The sequence below is a fragment of the Protomyctophum parallelum genome (genome assembly GCF_964188405.1).
Source record: "Protomyctophum parallelum genome assembly, chromosome: 11".
Classification (NCBI taxonomy): Eukaryota; Metazoa; Chordata; class Actinopteri; order Myctophiformes; family Myctophidae; genus Protomyctophum; species Protomyctophum parallelum.
Window position 1 is genome coordinate 31,806,339 of NC_139707.1, and position 20,000 is coordinate 31,826,338.

Here is a 20,000-nt window from a genome sequence, read left to right on the forward strand (position 1 = left end):
TCTCTAGTGGGCTCCAACAAACACACACATGTGAGCACTGTGCATAATGTGCTGCACCATACATGTCGATGCATACGTGGAATCATAAAGAATAATGCATTGTGATCGGGCAAACGCTATGTTTATGAATAAGTTATTGAAAAATACCTGATAGTCCGGCAGCCGGGGTTGACGGGGGGGGAAATTTGGTATATAGTATTTTTTATTGGCCTAAAATATTGTCTATATACATACATTCATGAATCCACTTGCTGACCGGCTGTGGGTATCAGGCAATTTTTATTATAGGAGTTTCTGGTGATTCAATTCAAGATTCAATAATTTATTTGCCATGTCAACAAGTGATAGGAATTTGTCTTGGTTCATACTCAACATATACAGACAACCATAGATACACAAACAAGAAGGACAGTACAATACAAAAACAAAAACCAGCAGCATAGGAAATTACATTCAGTTTCTTTTAAAGTGCTATATGTATATACTATGAGTTCAGATGTCTAATGGCTACAGGGTAAGTGCTATCCCTGAAGTGATGTGCAGGATGGGAGTTGTCTGCAAGGATTTTATTTGCCTTCCTAATTATTCTGGTGGAATAGAGTGAGGAAAGTGTAGGGAGGCTGCATCCAATGTATTTTGATGCGCGACGTACTACTCTTTCAAGCTTTAATTTGTCTTGAGAGGTTGTGTGACCAAACCAGACAAGCATGGAGAAGGTGAGAACACTTTCAATAGTGGCCCTATAGAAGTGAGTCATGGCTGCTTGGCTGACTTTGAACTTCTTAAGCTGCCGCAGGAAATAGGGACGCTGGTGTGATTTACTTATTATGAGACTGGTGTTAAGATCCCATGATAAGGATTCATGGATGGTGGTCCCTAGGAACCGGAAGGAGGAAACTATTTCTACCTCTTCCCCATTGATGAAGAGGGGGGGAGGGGTGACCCTACCATTAACATCCTATGGCAGGCAAAAATGTCAAACTCTCTTTTTGCTTTAAGTAGCATGTGACATGAATCCACTCTGAATCCATTCCAAGCATTAGTTTTGAACAAAAAAACACTCCTTGGACTAAAAACGTCCATAGAAGAAGCACAAAAGTGGCTATGGCTGTTTTTAGCCCAAGAAGTGAAATTTGTGCAAAACTAATGCTTGGAATGTATTCAGAATCATAGTTTGACTTGTCACATGCTACTTAAAGCAAAAGGAAAGTTTGACATTTTTGACAACCTGTCGGTTGCCGGACTATGATGTTTCCGAGAGCCTTCGCAGCTATATGCGGTAGCTGTACAGCTGTGTAGTGAAGTCAATGAGAGACAAACTCATTTCCAGTTCTTATCTCATTGCTCACCTGTTATTTCGCGAACGGTGCGGAACACGTTCAGCTTTTCGGGATCCAAGGCTTCGATCTGGTGATAGACGTCCCTGTGGAAGACATTTGCAGAGAAATGTAATGAAAAGTACCAACGTTTGTTTTTCTTTTTTAAGGGGAGTGAGAGAATTAGCATTTTTGTACTGCATTGACAAAACAGAAGTGCTCAGGATTTTTTTGTTTTGTTTTACAACAATGAACAGCCGCTCTGTGCTTGTCTTGGCTCTGTGTTGTGAAATAGCCAGAGGGTTTTTAGATGAGCCTTGCCTGCGGCAAGGCTCATCTAAAAACCCTCTGGCTGAATGAGTGGGCCACTCATTCCCTCCATTATCCACACTCAGCCAGACATGAAGACAATAATGCAACAATAGAATACAAAGTAAGAGGGAACTATTGACTACAATAGTTTAGAATAAGATAGAATGGAACAGAGCTATCTGTACGGTAGAGTAGGCCTACTTACTTTTCGCTTACTACCCCTTCTCGGGCAATTATGCCATCAACAAGCGATCTCGGTACGGTAGAATAGCCTATGTAAATACAATAACGTAATTGGGGTGTTTTCTATTTTGTTTCCCTGCTCTTCTATTGAGGAAATTAGATTGTCTCTCCTCGACACCGGATCTGTCACAAATTTTGACTGGTCAAGATTAAATGTATTCCCAGAGCACACAGGGAATACATTACATACAGCTCAACGGTAAAAATGTCAGCAATACAAGTAGTACACTACTGTGCGTTGGTTGGAGGTGGTCTCCCTTACTCCAACATTTAGAAATGTACAGTATACCCCAGTAAGGCCGGTATAGGACACATCTACCTCAATCATTATTTTAAAGTAGCAATACTTCAATTTCGAGCCTTTCTGCCAACCTCTGTGGCATCATCGAACCGAACACATCGACTCCTCACTGTAATTAATTCTACTTATTAGCATCTGTAGTAGTAGTATAGTAGTAGTAGTAGTAGTAGCAATGTCCTTACTGGTCCAATCTGCAGTACCACTCTCAAGCAGAGTCACCCACTTACCACCACCAAACCTAGCCTGCTCCAAGCCTCCATCCACATTCATTTATCCACTTAACTATACCTAGTGCATATTTCACATTCAGGCTTTTAGCACATGCTCCAAATACACTAGGCAGAAATGTGACTGTTTAGATTTTTTGGGGGGAGGGGGGAGCCAGAGACCAATGGGACCGAACTGCTATTTACTGAATTGATCTTTCAAGCACCGCTTTTAAATCAATATCACTGTAAAATAATGACATTTAATTTGAGTGTTTACGCCATGTCTGTCTGGTTGCCTTTTCACAAGCGGTTTTAGTTTTCAATATTTGGACTATAAGGTCAGGCTTGAACACAATACAACACTCAGTGTTAGCAAGATAAGAAAGAGTACGATCGAAATAAAACCTGAGTAAATTTCACTCTGAGAGTGTACAGATTAAATCGACAGGCTACTCGGTGTGTGGTTGACACAGTGTGAGATTATAATATAACTATAGACTAACGTAAGAAAGCTATCAGCATTTCTTGTAGGGTGGCAGTAGCTCAGGAGGTAGCAGCCGCTAGGGAATTGGAACATTCCCAGTTTGATCCCTGGCTCCCCCAGTGTTAGGGTGAAGGTAATGAACACGCTTTGGATGAAGGTGCTACAGTATATACACGCTCCATTTTGTTCTCTGTTGCGACACCACTGTACGTGTGGTTGTTGAGTGGTCCAGGGAACTGCAGGGATCCTTGAGGGGGTTCCAGGGGGTCCCTAGCTAAATGACTGATCGTTAGGAACTACCAGATCTGTAACACTGAGAGTGTACAGGTTTCTCTAAGGTCTTTACAGTGAATGTGTAGGCACGAGTAAATATCTACCACTTCCTACGATCTGCTTCTAGCCGTCCAATCAATTCTCACCCTTTTATCCCGGTGATGAGGAAGACCAGGTTTCCATTGATCTTGGTGCAGTTGACAAACTTATCAATGTTGCTGGAGTCCACAGTCTGGGCCGTCTGAAGGCTGGCCGTACCGATGCCGTCACAGGCTGGAACGCGCGCGCACACACACACACACACACACACACACACACACACACACACACACACACACACACACACACACACACACACACACACACACACACACACACACACACACACACACAAAAGAAAGGAAAGGTACTATGTTTACCCAGGGTAACTGTACTAAGCCCAAGAACTTGTTTATAGCCAGGCTCTGCTCATAGAACATTTCATGGTAGAGGTTCAATGCCTTGTCCAAGGGCACTTCAGCGGTGGTAATTTTAACGTGCCAGTCCGGGGATACGAACTAGCGACCTTCGATATCAAGACCGCTCCGCAAACCATTCGGCCACCGCTGCCACCCACACACACACACACACACAGAGTTTTAGTCTGTGTCCTACGAAGTACAGTGGGAATGTCAAACTCATTGTTTTGAACAGGATTAATAATAATACAAAAGTATTTTAGAACTAGAAAAAGTGCCCTTCTGGGCACAGGTCTCCACCAGGTTATCCACAGATCCGTGCAGTTAGAGGTAAAACACTTTTCGGCCAGTTATAGCGCCACCTTGAGGCTGAGTTGAAATTGTGGCAAAATGTGGCATTTTGTCCTGGACCTAGTGGGAATGTGGGTGCACAATTTCACGGAAATCACGCGATGTGTTCATGATTTGCAGCATTTTGTTTGAAACTGAGCACTCCTGTGAACTTTGGAAGCCAATCTTAACCAATCAGGATGGAGTGTGAGAAATCTGAAAGACCGGTTTGGTTGAATGGCTCTAGAGAGACTGTGTACCAATTTGCGTGATGTTTGGACAAAATCTGTAGGTGTACTGTGCAAAAACTTGTTTTGCACAAAGCGGCCTCCTGGTGGCGCTATAACAGGCCGTTCTGGAAGGTTTGGGGCAGAGGTTCATCGTTGGCATCCAGGGAGTGTGTGTGCAAAATTTGGCATCGACCGGGTTAACGGTGGCCGAGATTAGCTGCTAACGGACGGGGACACACACACACACACACACACACACACACACACACACACACACACACACACACACACACACACACACACACACACACGGACGGACGGACGGACGGACGGACGGAGTGCAAAACATACTCTCTCCCCATGCCTTCGGCCTGGTGGAGACAATTAGTTTCATATTCATTGTATTAAATAATACTACCTACAGAAGCTGCAACATTGCAAAGAACAAAGGGGCGCTCGTATCATCATACATCATCATATTCATACATCATCACATTCCATGCTCAGCCAATCAAATCATCATATTCCGTGTTACGGACACACAGACACACAAACCAGTGCAGTGCTGGCGCCCCTCAAAAAAAAAAAAAAAAAGTAGTATTCAATGGTTGGGAGGAGTTAAAAGTTCAAACGTTTGCCTACATGTTTGAGCAGTTTGCTGGTTGTTCAACTAAATTCCAAGTTGCATAATGTTTGTTTGTTTGTCTTTAATAGTCAATTGCTTTTGTGTCTTTTTGAAGTGCAGTTAACTACAGTACAGCAACACAATTATTGGCTGCACACATCCTCAGTGTTACATTAATTCTTATCAGGGACATATTAAGTTGCTTTCTTGTCTCTTCATCTACAGCCAATTTTTGCAGTTCTGTTTAACTGTATTTGTTATGGTTAACTTATTTTGGTTTTATGCATCCTATATGTCATTGTATAACTGTGTTTCCTTTGCTTGGTGTTCTGTGTATAAAGCACATTGTTGTTTAAATGTCCTACAAAATAAAACTGCCTTGCCTTGCCAGTATTCAGTTGAGGGTTAATCTTTTCATTCATCTGCCTTAATGTTGTATGATACTTGTTGTAATAACATTTATTATTACTTGGCGGATGTTCACGTAGTAATTTCTTTAGTTAGGAAAACTATATTTCTCTTGTGCTGTTCAACTTCTGTGTACATGTAAGCAACTGCTAGCTTGTAAAGCTGCATAATGCTCTACGTCTAAGCATTCTATAGCTTTACAAGCTAGTGCTATGGAAAACTACAGTGATGCTAGTCTTAATAAGACTAGTTTCCCCATAGTCTCCCATATCCTTTTAATCCCTATCTGATCAGACATTATTTGATTAATAATAATTATTGATTCATTCTTATTGACATAATGTTTGCTGAGATAATTCTATGATCAAATCAAACGTTATCTGCAGTGCTGTGTTTATTTGCATTTTTAAAATGTTGAACTATACACAAACTATACACATATTCAACGTCAGGCAGAGTTCGAACCGACGACCTTACACATGAAAAGCGTATGCTCTAAGTGCTACACTAAGGTGATTGTACGCAGCATTGTTAACCAATTAAAAAGTATACTTTGTTGACCGGCATGTGGCTTACCTTTAGGGCAGATATCTGTGCAAGGGATGCACATCTTGATGCGGTTCTCCTCTACTTCCATCTTGTTGCTGGGACAGGCTCTCACACAGGAGCTCTGGTCCACCACAAAGTTATCTGCAACAAATTACATTATTTCCACCAAATGCTTACATGGGACGGAGCTACTGTAAGCCATTCATTGTTTGGTGACGCCAACCTCGCTGAGCTCCCCAAGACCAAGTAGGCTACCGTTACTGCACCCCTCCCCCCGTTTTTTATTCCTATAATAAAGTTTTCTCCTCCCCGCCATGTAAATAGTCTTTGAGTATACTTACTGTAGAAAAGCACTATATAAATTTGAGATATTATAGATTTTAATATAATAAGAAGTAGTAATCAATTCCTTGTTTTATGGGGAGCCATGCAGTGGAGAGATGAAATAGGAGGACGTGTTCAAACTTGGCTGAACAACCTGGAGTTGATGTAATTGCTGTTCTGTCAGAACAGCAAACAGTGCATTGCAGTATAATCACATTTACTGGAAATAAAAAGCATGAACAATGAATTTGTTAGGAATGAAGGAATGAGTCTATATATCAGTGTGATTTGATTTTAGAATTTTACTGGACATCATGGAACTGCAACAAGACACAATGTTTCGGCTTCCTCGCAGCTCACAGCTATAATGTGACTTTAGTTTAAACCATAAAACAAAAGAAACATGACACCAAATAGTTTATAAAATAATTACTAGTGGGTTGGGATTATTGCATTAATAACAAAAACATCATAGAGTCGCACAGTGACAGCTTGAGGTCTCTGCAGACTGTTAACTTTAGCTGCTAAACTCAGCTGCTATGCTAAGGGGATTGAGTTTTATTTTTTATTTTTATATTTGATATGTCTGTTTAATACTTGCCCCTGTGCTTGTCACAAAAACTTGAATCAAAAGATTTTGAAAAAATAAAAATAAAGAAAATAGCAGATCTATGGCAGGTCTGCCATTTTCACAACTTCTTGACTGTTTTAATGATTAATTTAATTTATTTGTGTACTAGTACTACTATGTACTAGTTGGAATTGTTTTTAATTGTTAAGTTATGATTTATTTTTTTATTAAGGAAATGAAAAGAGGGGGAATATTTACTCACGGCCCATAAAATTTGGTGCATGACAAATTGTTACAGTATATCTAACTCATATTCTGGCTGTTAGACGTTAGACATCTGGGCCCACGCAGGGGGAAAAGTTGCATTGTGAATCCATTTAATCTGCAGTATGATGAGAAATAATCAACTGATCAGAACATTGCAATTGGCCACTCAGCAACCACTATAATCTACCGCACACTCGAGTTATTGAGATGGAACATTGCCAGAAACTAATTTCAATGTACTCACGCACGCCGCCACACGCACACGCACACACACACACACACACACACACACACACACACACACACACACACACACACACACACGCGCGCGCACGGTCGCACGCACATGCACACGTCACGTGCAATTGAAATAAATGTTCTTTTCAAGGCCAAGACATGCAGCGTATCGCACTCCAATTAAGACCCTAATTGAAGTCTTCCGTTACTTCTGTTTGTCTTGTTCTTCACAATACAACGCTGAGATCTCTGGATTTGAAGAGCAGTGAAGGAGTGAGCAGATTGGCAGAAATAGCAGTTAAATAATTAAAACGCTTTGTGAGCGCCACGCAATGGTAGACCTCAGGTCTAACATTCTGACATTTAATTTAATAATATTTGGACTGCTGGACAGATGACAGTAGGCTCTCTTTACTCTTTAAAAAAAAGTATATATACAGTATATATATTTGTTTAAGAATAAAGAGAACCTCCTGTCAGCTGTCCAGCAGTCCAAAGGGGGGAAGCATGTAACTTTGGGAAAGTGTCATAGTAGCTTGTTTACAACTGAAACGGACTTCCTGTGCATAACTTCCTCTTCAAAATAAGAGCCACATGTAATGATTAGTCAACACTAGTTTTATTTTAAGTCTACTTACAGGACATTAACATCACATTTGAGTTCCTTTTGAATGCCTGTCAGATTTCCCTACATAACTGTCTCAGCTGTTGGTGCGCAAATGTGCCTTGCATGCCTTTGATCTACGCACAGAAAACATTTTGACGACGTATGAACACTGGCACATCGGTTGTGTGCCCCCCTGATTATTAATAACATCTAAACATGTAACATGTAAACACAACATGAACACTAAGGATTTGATTGAGAGAGCCCTGGGAGAGAGCAGGTCCTCCATATTCATTCCGAGAGAGTTTGATGTCAAAGTCCAGGGGCCAATCTCAGCACTTTTCTGAGCCTAATTATTCAGAAAACCCAAGACTACAGAAACCCACTGAATGTTCAGAGTTCCGTTTTTTTAGGTGTACTTGCGGTAAATTTTTTTTAAAACAATATTAATAATAACAATAATAATAAAAATGTGATGCCATGAAACCTTTAAGACTCACGTAAGCAGCCCACATGTACCCTCACTGGCTTTATATCGAATCGCACCAATGCCTTCACACCTGTCTCTAAGAAGTTTCCAAACCCCCCCCCCCCCCCCCCCCCCCCTTCACAAGCAAGACCCGGTGCTGCCGTCGATGTGTGAATATGTGTGTGATTTGATTTGTGAATGGGTGAAAGTAATGCACACAGGCGCTATACAAATGCACCATTTACGCTTCACTTCAGCATATAATGTAAGGTCCCTACATAATGGTTCCCGTCTGTCCTAACAAAGCAGGCGAACACAATGACGAGCAGGAAGATGGAAATGGCGACAGCCCAAACGATAATGCATGCCGTGTAAGAGGATCTCCGCGCGGGGACCGCAGCAGATGAACTTCAGATGCCACGGCGGTATACTCTTTCTGACCCCCACCCTGAGCATGGGGGGGGGGGGTTGGGGGATTACCAGAGCAGCAGAGCAAACAGGCTAAGTACACTTCAGTACACGTCAAGGCTGGTTTTGCATTATGTATGTATATCTTCAGAAGGTGTTTATACTTAACAGAATACATCTGTTCTGTTGTCCTGCGGTGTGTGCGTGCGGTTATGTATGTGTGTGCGCGTGTGTGTGTGTGTGTGTGTGTGTGTGTGTGTGTGTGCGTGCATGTGTGTGTGTGTGTGTGTGTGTGTGTGTGTGTGTGTGTGTGTGTGCGCGCACGTGCGTGTGTCACGTGCGTGTGTCGCGTACGTTCGTGCGATTATGTGAGCAAATTTGTACTGTACACTAAGCTACACTTGCAGTGTAGCTGTCGGGCAGAAACCTTGAATCTCCAAATTATTTCTTTGTAAATAAATACCCTGCTTCACCATACATGTCAAAGTAGCAAGAATAGCCGAACTACATGTGTGTTGTGACTCGTGACTCGTGATCTGGCGCGTTGTGGGGGATTTTAAACAAATTATATATGTGATAATGATAGGCCCAAAATACACCTTGCCAGGTTGAATGTGTGTCTTGTGTGGGTTTTATAAATATCCAACCAATGAAAAGTATTAACACAAGTAGTAAGTAAGTAAGTAATAAGCCTCGCCAAGCCATGAGGCCCATAGGGCATGAGCCTATCTCCTGTTTCTGTAGCGTGAGGCAGCTTGATGTACAAGTGCGTGCGTGTGTGCATGCATGCGCAGGGAGACTCACGTGGACACTTCTTGACACAGAAGGCTCCATAGGTGTACTTGGCCATGGGGTTGTGTTCCAGCTGGAAGGTGGTGGGGTTGTACACAAAGGGCTGGGGACACTGGGTCACACACGCCCCACTGTCATTGAAGTTGGTGCAGGCCTGCGCGCGCGCACACACACACACACACACACACACACACACACACACACACACACACACACACACACACACACACACACACACACACACACACACACACACACACACACACACACACACACACGACACATGTAGGTTTTCATGTATGCACATGAAACACAGAAAGGGGGAGAGAGAGAGAAGAATACAGAGCAGCTTTAATCTCTTGAAGTACAGTAGCTATGCCTTTTGATAGTGTAACATTAAAAGATCAAAGTGTTCGTTTGACGTTTCTGCACATGGCATGATGGCAGCCTGCATAATGGCCAACAGCACTGCAAAGTGTCCTATTACAGATTACAACGCTCTCACCACCAGTGTTGTCAGGTTGTTTGAGAGAAATAAGCAACAACAACAAAGATCTGGGGCACCAAATTCATTATAATTTGCGGGTCCTTGACATGAAAATGTTTTAGAAAACAATATATGAATAAAGCCTAAATAAGCAACTACACAAACCCCCAAAAAACAGTAACACAACCACCAATATTTACATGGGCCTTTACAGAAAAACAAGCCCAAAGTAACTTATAAGCATGGCAACAGTGGCGCTCACACGAGAGACAGACACTATAGCAGTTAGCCAATTATTGCTGCTCAGCAGGTCAACGCTTCTAAAGCGAGCTGCTATGAGCCTACCGTAAAAATAATCTTAAAAGACTTAATGGTTCATTTAGTAAGTGCGTGTTCACTTCTTTTAATGCACAGTTGTTTAATTCATCCCATTATTCAGAGCCCAAGTCATGCCTTGACCAGCAGTGGGACAGTAATTTCACTGTGACAAGTCAGCATTTAGCTTCAATCTGTAATGATTAAAAAAAAACACGGCCCTACCCATAACTCTTGTTATACAGTAGCAACGGACTCACTCAGACCCACCAGGTTTTCAGGTGGGTGGTGATCCACCTGTACTGAAGCCTCAAACACAGCTGTTGTATGATAAAGTTGGAGGCGTTAAGGGGAGTGGATGATATTGTGATTTCATTAACGTGGTGTATTTTGATTGGGCCTTTTGACACAAAGTTTTCAGGAAGAAAATACACAGGGAAGACATATTATTTCATATAATTCTAACCACACCTGGGGGTCGATTAGAGTAATGTTAACTCCATAGAAAAACCGAAAAAGTACAAAACTCACAGCACTCCATTATTTAAGATAATTACAAAGTCAGCCTCACTATCATCTTAAGAATATATCAAGGATTACACTTTTATCCTTTAATCGTTAAAGGATTCATGTCTCAGCGGGATTTGGAAAAACTTTCTGCATTGCATTTATCTTCAGTAGACTAGACTACAGTAACAGTGTCTTTTCAGGTCTCCCTAAAAATGTATCAGACCGTTGCAAAGTTCATCCTGAACCACACTGCTGCTGATAAGCGTGGAGCATATCGCTCCAGTTCTTAGATCTTTACACTGGCTGTCAAATAATTGATTTCAAAGAATGGTTCAGGGCCAATCCAGATCGCTGAGGTACACGTGACGAAGCAAAGAGATAGTAGACTCTTGTCTCATGCATGATCCTCCAAAAAGAATATGCGCTATATAGATAATATATAAAATACCACAATACCATACTGGGAAAAACATAAATGTTTAAGTTTAGAAAAAGTTAGAGCTTATAATAGTGCTTATTGTATCTATATACTTTATACACAGACTGGCTCTCCTTCCTCTAAGGCAGTGTGGTTCCCAGACTGGGTGTTGGGACCTCAAGATGATTAGCTGGTTCATTATTGAGCATTGTCCTGGCAAATAAACAAATACAGTAACGTAACACATTGTCTTCATGCTCTAAATATATTGTGTAAAGCACTTTGAAGTTTGAACTGCCTTGTTGTTGACATGTGCAATACAATAAGTTGGTAGCAAAGCTGGCAATATAATGCTGAAATGAGGTTTTAGTTGTAATAATAACTTTTGACTTAAAAAAAAACACTGTTGAGTCCTCAGGAGCGTTACATTATTTTTGCTCATATAACTGATTAAATTGCCCAACTTGAACATCTTAATATTTAAAAACAAAGCTCAGCACCCTCACTGCTTTAATAATGGCTGAAGCGGGAGCAACAAAGAGCTGCAAAGATAATCAGAAAAGACTTAGCCTGCTGTGCTGAAACTCCACAGCTCCGTATGGGATCTCTGAGTCAGGCGTGCACCAGTTAACCCAGTTAATCGTTGAGCTAACTTATTCATAAAATAAGTCCCTGCAAGTCCATACGTATAAAAGATGCATCCAGCCATCCACAAAAAAAAACATGCTTTTCAATTATTCAATGCATGTAAAAACGTTAAAGAGCTAAGAGGGGAGGGTTTGTGGAAGCAGGTTTGGACTTAAACACCAGCTGAAGTGGCTTTTCGTGACCATATCCTGACGTATGTCCTGGGGAGGTGAGGTCGGCATTACAAATGACTATCCTTTTTTCGTTAGGGCTGATATGATCAAAATCAAATCAGTTTGCCCTCGAAATATGCAACATATCTATCTCTCCATATGACTCACACAGCGTGCATTTGTCCTCTCAGGCGGGCTCTAAACTCGCTTGCACACTGCAAAAAGACAGTACTGAAAGTTTATCCATTGCCCATCTCACCTCAAATATTCTCTGAAACATATTTTATTTAACTTTAAGAACAGATTGTTTGTAATGCACTTCCATCACACCATCATAGCTGGCATTAAACAGAGAACAGAGAACTGTGTGGAAGCAGCTTGTCATCGCCATATTACTGGTTGAAAGTTACATATTTGTTTGAGAAGACATAACTAAGACTGGACATTTAGGGACTTTTTGATGTAAAAATAAACAAAACTTGGCATTCTTTTTGGCATCTATTGGAAACCATCTCCCCATTATGACCAAAGATACTCAAAGCATGTGTGGAAAAACATTCTTTAATGACTAGATTTCTGTGTGGAAAATGGGAATTTAATAGCATGTAATGGTTTCTCTGATGGGTTGGCACTTGGCACTGTGGTCGAGGTATGTGTTGACGTTTGACAGGAGCAACTAGATCAAGCCTTGAAAAGACAGCAGAAAATGGAGGGAGCAGTAAGCATGCTGAAGGTCATAGGAACTTAGGAAGGACTGTCTGCGGGGAAGGAAGTGGAAATGTTGAGCTTTTTACACACATGACTTACTGAACATTAAAAATATCTCAATAATCAGTTTGGTAAGATTCACCATGACAACAAGTACCCTTTTGTTTGATAGAAGAGAGAGAGAGAGAGAGAGAGAGAGAGAGAGAGAGAGAAAGTGTGTGTGTGTGTGTGTGTGTGTGTGTGTGTGTGTGTGTGTGTGTGTGTGTGTGTGTGTGTGTGTGTGTGTGTGTGTGTGTGTGTGTGTCACTGTGTGTGTGTCTGTCTGTCTGTCACTGTGTCACTGTGTGTCTGTCTGTCTGTCTGTCTGTCTGTCTGTCTGTCTGTCTGTCTGTCGTGCGTGCGTGCGTGCGTGCGCTGGTGTGTGTGTGTGTGTGCGTGTTTTATCTTACAAAGCAGTCCGTGTCCTTTGGTCCAAAGCAACCACCTGCACATTCACGGTGGCAGCAGTCGCTAACATAGGGTCCGAAACAACGGCCGTCACACTGCTCCGCACACACCGTCTTAGTCACTGTGGAGAGAGAGAGAGAGATTGGGAGGGAGGAAGAGAGGGTAAAATACGGAGTTGAGGATTGTCAGTCAGAGACAGTGAAAAACAACCTCAGTGCCAGTGTCGAAGAAATGCTCACGACAAAGATGGCTCTTATGAAATTATTTGTGACAATATCCACAGCCAGCATCAATATGTGCATGTAGTAGCCTACTGTATATCTGCATAATGTGAAATGGGTGTGTATGCGTGGGAGAGGATACAGTAGGTGAATTGTGTGTGTGTGTGTGTGTGTGTGTGTGTGTGTGTGTGTGTGTGTGTGTGTGTGTGTGTGTGCGCGCATACGACCGTAACATGCGTGCCTACAGTGGGTTCAGATGAGGCAAGCATACCACCTACACAGTACAGTTTCTACTTTACGTCCCATCACGTTGACACCTACACCTGCTGGTTCATCTCTAGTTTGACGTGACAGAATGATTGAGGTCTCCATTTCCTCAGTGCATTGCGATTGTCGCCTCGCTCGCTCAGTCCCGTCTGTCGGCCCACTCACAGTCCTACTGTCACCACATCGTAGCCATATGGGCCTGTCACACAACCATACGCCAAACGTACACAAGCCTGCGTCTATTCTGAAGACTTTTTGAGAAATGAGAGACTGAAACAGGCTGAGCTTGATAGGTGTCCAACGAGCATTGTTCACGGTGTCAGCCGATTAAAGGGCCACTTCACCCCTTTTGCAACCAGATCTTATTTTAATGATGTTTGGGAGACAAGAAACACTTTCCTGGGGTTTTTACGTGGGAAATATGTGTTATATAAATATGTTACATATTTAGTATTTCAAAGTGTCCATTATGTCATGGACACTGGGCTCACTTCCTTCCTGGACTACAATTACCATAATGCTTTGGTGCACTGCTCATCCTTGTGGATAGGGGGAGGGCTGTCTTACTGAGACAACATGTAGTCCAGGAAGTAAGTGAGCCCAGTGTCCATGACATCATGGAGCCCATGGACACTTTGAAATACTGAAACATGTAAAAACACATACATGTATTACCCACATAAAAACCCCAGGAAAGTGATTCTTGTCTACCAAACATCATTAAAATAAGATCTGGTTGCAAAAGGGGTGAAGTGGCCCTTTAATGTCATGATCTGTTCCGAATTTCACACTGTCGATCGGTCGGGTGAGGACGAGATTATTTTGACGAGGGAGTTTTAAGATTGAATCAAAACTCGCAAGTCTGGGATTGAATGCCGTTAGCCTGCTTAAAGCTGTGGACTAGTCTAAAAACTGGTCCAAAATAGTCTTGACCTGTGTTATATATCACTCTGGAATTGTGTTGCTGTGAACCTATAACTGCATGTACAGTATAATTGTAATAATATAACAATAATATTGTTTTGTATGTGATATCACCGCATCTCATCTCAAGGCCTACTTTTGGCTGGTTGGTTGACCAAAAATTATGTATAAGGGTATGTGTGTATGTGTGTGTGTGTGTGTGTGTGTGTGTGTGTGTGTGTGTGTGTGTGTGTGTGTGTGTGTGTGTGTGTGTGTGTGTGTGTGTGTATGTGTGCGTGTGTTTGTGTGTGTTTATCTTGCACCTGGAGGCGAAATGGTGGAGAGATATCACATATACTTTAGATGGATACCAGTCACACACCCCATTCACCCAATATACAACACACACACACACACACACACACACACACCACACACACACACACACACACACACACACACACACACACACACACACACACACACACACACACACACACACCCACACACACACACACACACACACACACTTCTCATGTCTCACCTCACCATACAACTAACGTGCCATCAGTGTCATTCCATTAACGGTGCCAGAGCCAAAATGAAATGGCCTACTTTAAAGCGAGCAACACTCTGTCAAATAAATGACCTTGCCATGGGAGGGAGGTGTGACGCTTTTGATCAATCTGCCTTTTAAACATTCACTTTAAGGAAAAATAATAGCAAGCATAATAGCAAGAAAAAATGGAAAAGGAATCCACCTCATAGAGTATGCCTGGTATACTGTATGTATATACTTGCAGCCTATATAGGAGACAAATCCAAAATAAAGGAGGAGGAAAAAAAGAGTCTGTAGTGGGATGTATTGCAATTAGACACAGCTTTGCTGTGAGCCAACTGAAAGCTGCTTGGGATATGATGTTGGTCCATCATATTGGGCCAGAGACAGATTTGAGGCCTGCCTGTTTACACTGCAAATGAACCATTCCTATGCTGCCTTCAAATGTGTTTTCTGAGTGTCTGCCTGCAGTGCCTGGAGTGAATTGTATGCCATTGTGACAAAAACAACAAAGACATAAATTGTATCCAGAAACAGACAGATCCGCTTACTAATTAATTAATTTGTCATAATTAATGTAATTGTTATCCATATAACCACTAGCCACAGTGCCACACTGTATTTGCACTTTGTTGTCTCACCATTTTAGTCTTAAAAGAGAAGAGAACGCATGCTTGCTTAACTTGCTTGCGATGCATTGTGTGTTGTAGATCAGCAATTTCTGGCTAACGTTCTTTCTTTCTTTTTTTATAGACAGATACTGATGAGCAAGAGGAGTATGCTTCTGGCAGTGCTCAACAGGTACTTTGCTCTCTCGTTCTCCATCGCTGGTGGTGGTGTGAAGAGCGGCTGCCTCCTGAGCAGCATTTCCTTCACCGCGATTGTTGTCAGTCATCCATGACAGCGGATCTCAAACTTTTCAGGCAGCAACCCCCCACAAATTAAATTATATTTGAACTGGGGACCACCAACACTGACAAGGACTTGGAATTGAAGGTGTTGAGGCATTACATTTTGTCTGACTCAGTTCCACAGATACAGTACTAGAAAAATTGCTCTCAATGGTCAAGATTGTAGAACAGCTATTTTCAAAATGATTGCATCTTCTTGGATAATATTTGACAGGTGAGTAGGATACTACACATGGAAAAACGTCTGGGTTTCCGAGGCGTGTGAGGATAATTTTTGGTCAGACTGATTTAAATACATGCCTTTCCTTTTGGAAATTTAACAACTGAATAAAAATGTTCACCCTGGCATCTCTATTAAAAATACACAAGACAACCATTTTTTCTGGAGTTGCGGGGGTTATGTTACGGCCAACTACATATGGGGGTCCTGGGCATTAAAAGCTTTGAGGACCAGTGGCGCTATAGGAGCGACTATGGATGGACAGAAGGTGGAACAGATGGAAGAGGAGGTGGGAATAAGGGACATGGACATGGAAAACACAGATGGAAGGAGAAAGAACGAGAGACACAAACATATGCACAGAGATAAACATCCTGTCATAATGAATGACAGGACGGTGGTGCAGCATTAGTGACAGCACTTTGATGAATTAGGGATGTGTGTGTGCGTGCGATGTGCGTGTGTGGTTTTGTTTTATTGAGATACTAATGTACTGTACGTACACTCCTGCAAAGAGGTGGCCATGATCATCTCAGGCTTAAAGAGTCTCTTTTCAAAAGCCTCTGAATATGGATTTATCTGTGCGTGCATGTACAGTATACGTGTGTGTGTGTGTGTGTGTGTGTGTGTGTGTGTGTGTGTGTGTGTGTGTGTGTGTGTGTGTGTGTGTGTGTGTGTGTGTGTGCGCGTGCGTGCGTGCGCGTGTGTTTCACATCTGCATGCACAGACAGATGCCGGCTGTTGGGATTGTCACATGAAGTGATGATAAGTAATTTAATTAAAGCATCTTTTTTTTCTCACACTGACGCAGACACACATCATGGCTTGTATAATGTTTGGCTCCTAACCATCAATCACTCAGCCGGACCCCTCATTGAGAACCACTGAATTAAATTATTTTTTGAGCGGTGCCTGCTCTCCATTACGCAGTTATGTGTGTCCACTCCATATGTATGTGTACGTACGTACATGTCAGAGCACGGACAGCTGCAACACAGCAGCACAATAAGCACACAATAGGAATGAGCAGTGCAAAGTTTCCTGATGAAATGGGCTGCTCTGTCACAGTGAGGTGAGAATAATGTGATGCACACTCAGAGTTACAAATGTAATACACTGAGGATCTCACTATGTAGAGTAGAACGGGGTGGAATGAGGATAACATGGAGAGAGGAGAGGAGAGGAGAGGAGAGGAGAGGAGAGGAGAGGAGAGGAGAGGAGAGGAGAGGAGAGGAGAGGAGAGGAGAGGAGAGGAGAGGAGAGGAGAGGAGAGGAGAGGAGAAGAGAAGAGAGGAGAGGAGAGGAGAGGAGAGGAGAGGAGAGTCCCTACAGTTCTAGAAACATGATATGAAACTAGATACTTCGTCTGGGATTTGGGGATGTCGTAATATTGTGACATGGCATAAGTTGTCCTTATGCTGTTTTTAAATATTTAACCCCTACAGTAGTTTATACTTTCTGAAGAAAAAGAAGAAAAATAAATAGATAAAAAAATTGTATATGAGAGCGAGAGAGAGAGAGAGAGAGAGAGAGAGAACATGAGCCATGAGTCACTGACCTGGGTCCAACATTTCCTCTCCGCTTGGAAAACCTGACCATACAGTACTATACAGATGGCCAAATAAGACCCCAGATGAACCAAATAACTACCGCACTATTCCTCCTGTCACACCTTTACTGCTTGAGGGAGTTATTCTATCAATAATAAACAACACCATTGAAGAGATCCTTCCCCACACTCTAGCTGGCTTCCGTAAAGGTGGATCAACAACAGATTGAGTTACCCGGCTGGTTCACGACATCGAAAGCGTCTTCCAGAGGAATGAAAAGTTTGGATCAGTCTTCATTGACCTCACTGTGGCGTATGACACAGTTTGGCATAGAGCTCCATACCACGAGCCCTCCACACCCTGGATGGATCCTTGACTGCTAGAACAACCAATGGTTGTTACACATCCACATTGCCTCCTGGGTGCGACTTGCCACGGAATGCCTGGGTCAACCTCAACAGACTTCGCTCTGGAGTAGCTAAGACCGAACTCTACCTGCACATGATTGGAGTGTCTGCCACTGATCTCTGTGAATGCGGAAAACCACAGACTGTTGAACACATCATCGATGAATGCTAAATCATACCACATGGAATCAGCGGCCTAATTGAACTGGACGATTATACCACTTCTTGGCGGATGTCCAACTTGCCTGTGTAGCCCTACACAAACAAACAAACGGTGGGAATGTGTATGCAAAATGTGTTCATGATTTGAGGCATTTTGTTGAAAACGGACCAATCCTGCAAACTTTTGAAGCAAATCTTAGCCAATCAGGATGGAATATGGAAGATTGGGCAGATCCGTGTTGATCACATGACTATAGAGATACTGTGTACCGATTTGCGTGATGTTATGGATACAATCTGTATAGGAATATCCACAATATTGTTTTGCAAAAATTGGCGCTATAAATGTTGTGAAAAAAGGTTCAGTGTTGGCCTTCAGGGAGTGTGTGTGTACAGTTTCGTAGTGTCTGGGCCAACGGTACCTTTCTGCCTTTTGGAGATTATCTTCAAAATATCGATATTTTGCAAAATATATTAGATTTTTGTCCATATCGTACAGCCCCAGATGAGGGTGGTATTGACACAGAGAGAGAGAGAGAGAGAGAGAGAGAGAGAGAGAGAGAGAGCAAAGCAAGCGCTGTTTACACATTTCTTTATTCCCTTTCAATTCCCTTTTAATTTTTTGTTGTTCCACTTTTGCTGCCAATACAGCCACTTTGAATTGAATTTAAGTGAGGGACACAGGGAGAGCTGAATGTAATGAAGAAGAGACAAAGTTAGAAACAGTTAAATGGATGGGGACAGGAATAGAGACAAACACACAGGGAGGAATAGAGTTTATATCGTTGCTGCCGGGCAGAAACCTCTTATCTCTGTATTCTAACTTTTTTGTGTGCGTGCGTGCGTGTGTGCGTGCATACTCACATGTCTGACACTGGCCCTCCTTGGGACCCCAGCAGCGCCCATTGCATGATCTGTGGCACTTCTGACCTGCACAAAACAAGACAAGACTGTTACTACTGTATGTCCTCTGTTTGTTACTATGACCGTACACAAGGCTTTGGCGATCCTTGTTATTGTGATTTGTGGCCATTAACAATCAGTGATCATCTCTTACTTAACCATTTATTACAGTTTGATTTATCGCAATTTATTGCAATATTGTCTGGCCAAGTACATATCCATCTAATTTACACAAATTATTAATAATTCAAAATAAATGTGTTTCTTTCTTTTCTCACTATTTGGCTACATCTGCTCCTCCGTTTAAAGATCTAAATGTATTGTCTATCTATGACATTAACATAGTACAATCCTGTTCTTTCATCTATAAATGCACTTACCTTCCAAATATACTTCCTACACCTTTCAAAGAATATTTTAAGGCCAACTCTCAAGTTTATGATTATAATACTAGACAATCTGACAATATTCATCCTCCCTTCAGTTGTACCACTCTTAGCCAGTTCTCCATTAAAGTCAGAGGTTCTTTACTCTGGAATTCACACATACTATTTGCCAACTCCGCAACTCTGTAACTTTAAACATAGATTGAGTGCCAGCCTCTTGAAGCAACCCTATCCACTTGATTCTAACATAATGTAGCTTTATTGTGCATACTCAGACACAGACAGACATGCATGTACTCTTGGACACACTCAGGCTTGCACATGCACTCACGCACGCAAGTGTATTTGTTATTGTGTTTGTTATTTTCCATACCTATATTTGATTACTTTGTCTACTTACTATTTGTATATTA

General features: G+C 42.0%; 1 protein-coding gene across 2 annotated transcripts in view; it reads right to left on the bottom strand.

Annotated features, from left to right (window-relative positions):
* erbb4b (erb-b2 receptor tyrosine kinase 4b) overlaps nucleotides 1-20,000 on the bottom strand; it is a 457,442-nt gene that overhangs the window by 129,129 nt on the left and 308,313 nt on the right. For both annotated transcript variants that reach the window (XM_083776517.1, XM_083776516.1), the window contains 6 exons: nucleotides 19,163-19,228; nucleotides 13,101-13,219; nucleotides 9,426-9,567; nucleotides 5,766-5,879; nucleotides 3,285-3,411; nucleotides 1,350-1,423 (listed from right to left, as the gene is read on the bottom strand). In XM_083776517.1, the coding sequence (XP_083632643.1) occupies nucleotides 1,350-1,423; nucleotides 3,285-3,411; nucleotides 5,766-5,879; nucleotides 9,426-9,567; nucleotides 13,101-13,219; nucleotides 19,163-19,228 (642 nt within the window). The remainder of the gene's footprint in view (nucleotides 1-1,349; nucleotides 1,424-3,284; nucleotides 3,412-5,765; nucleotides 5,880-9,425; nucleotides 9,568-13,100; nucleotides 13,220-19,162; nucleotides 19,229-20,000) is intronic.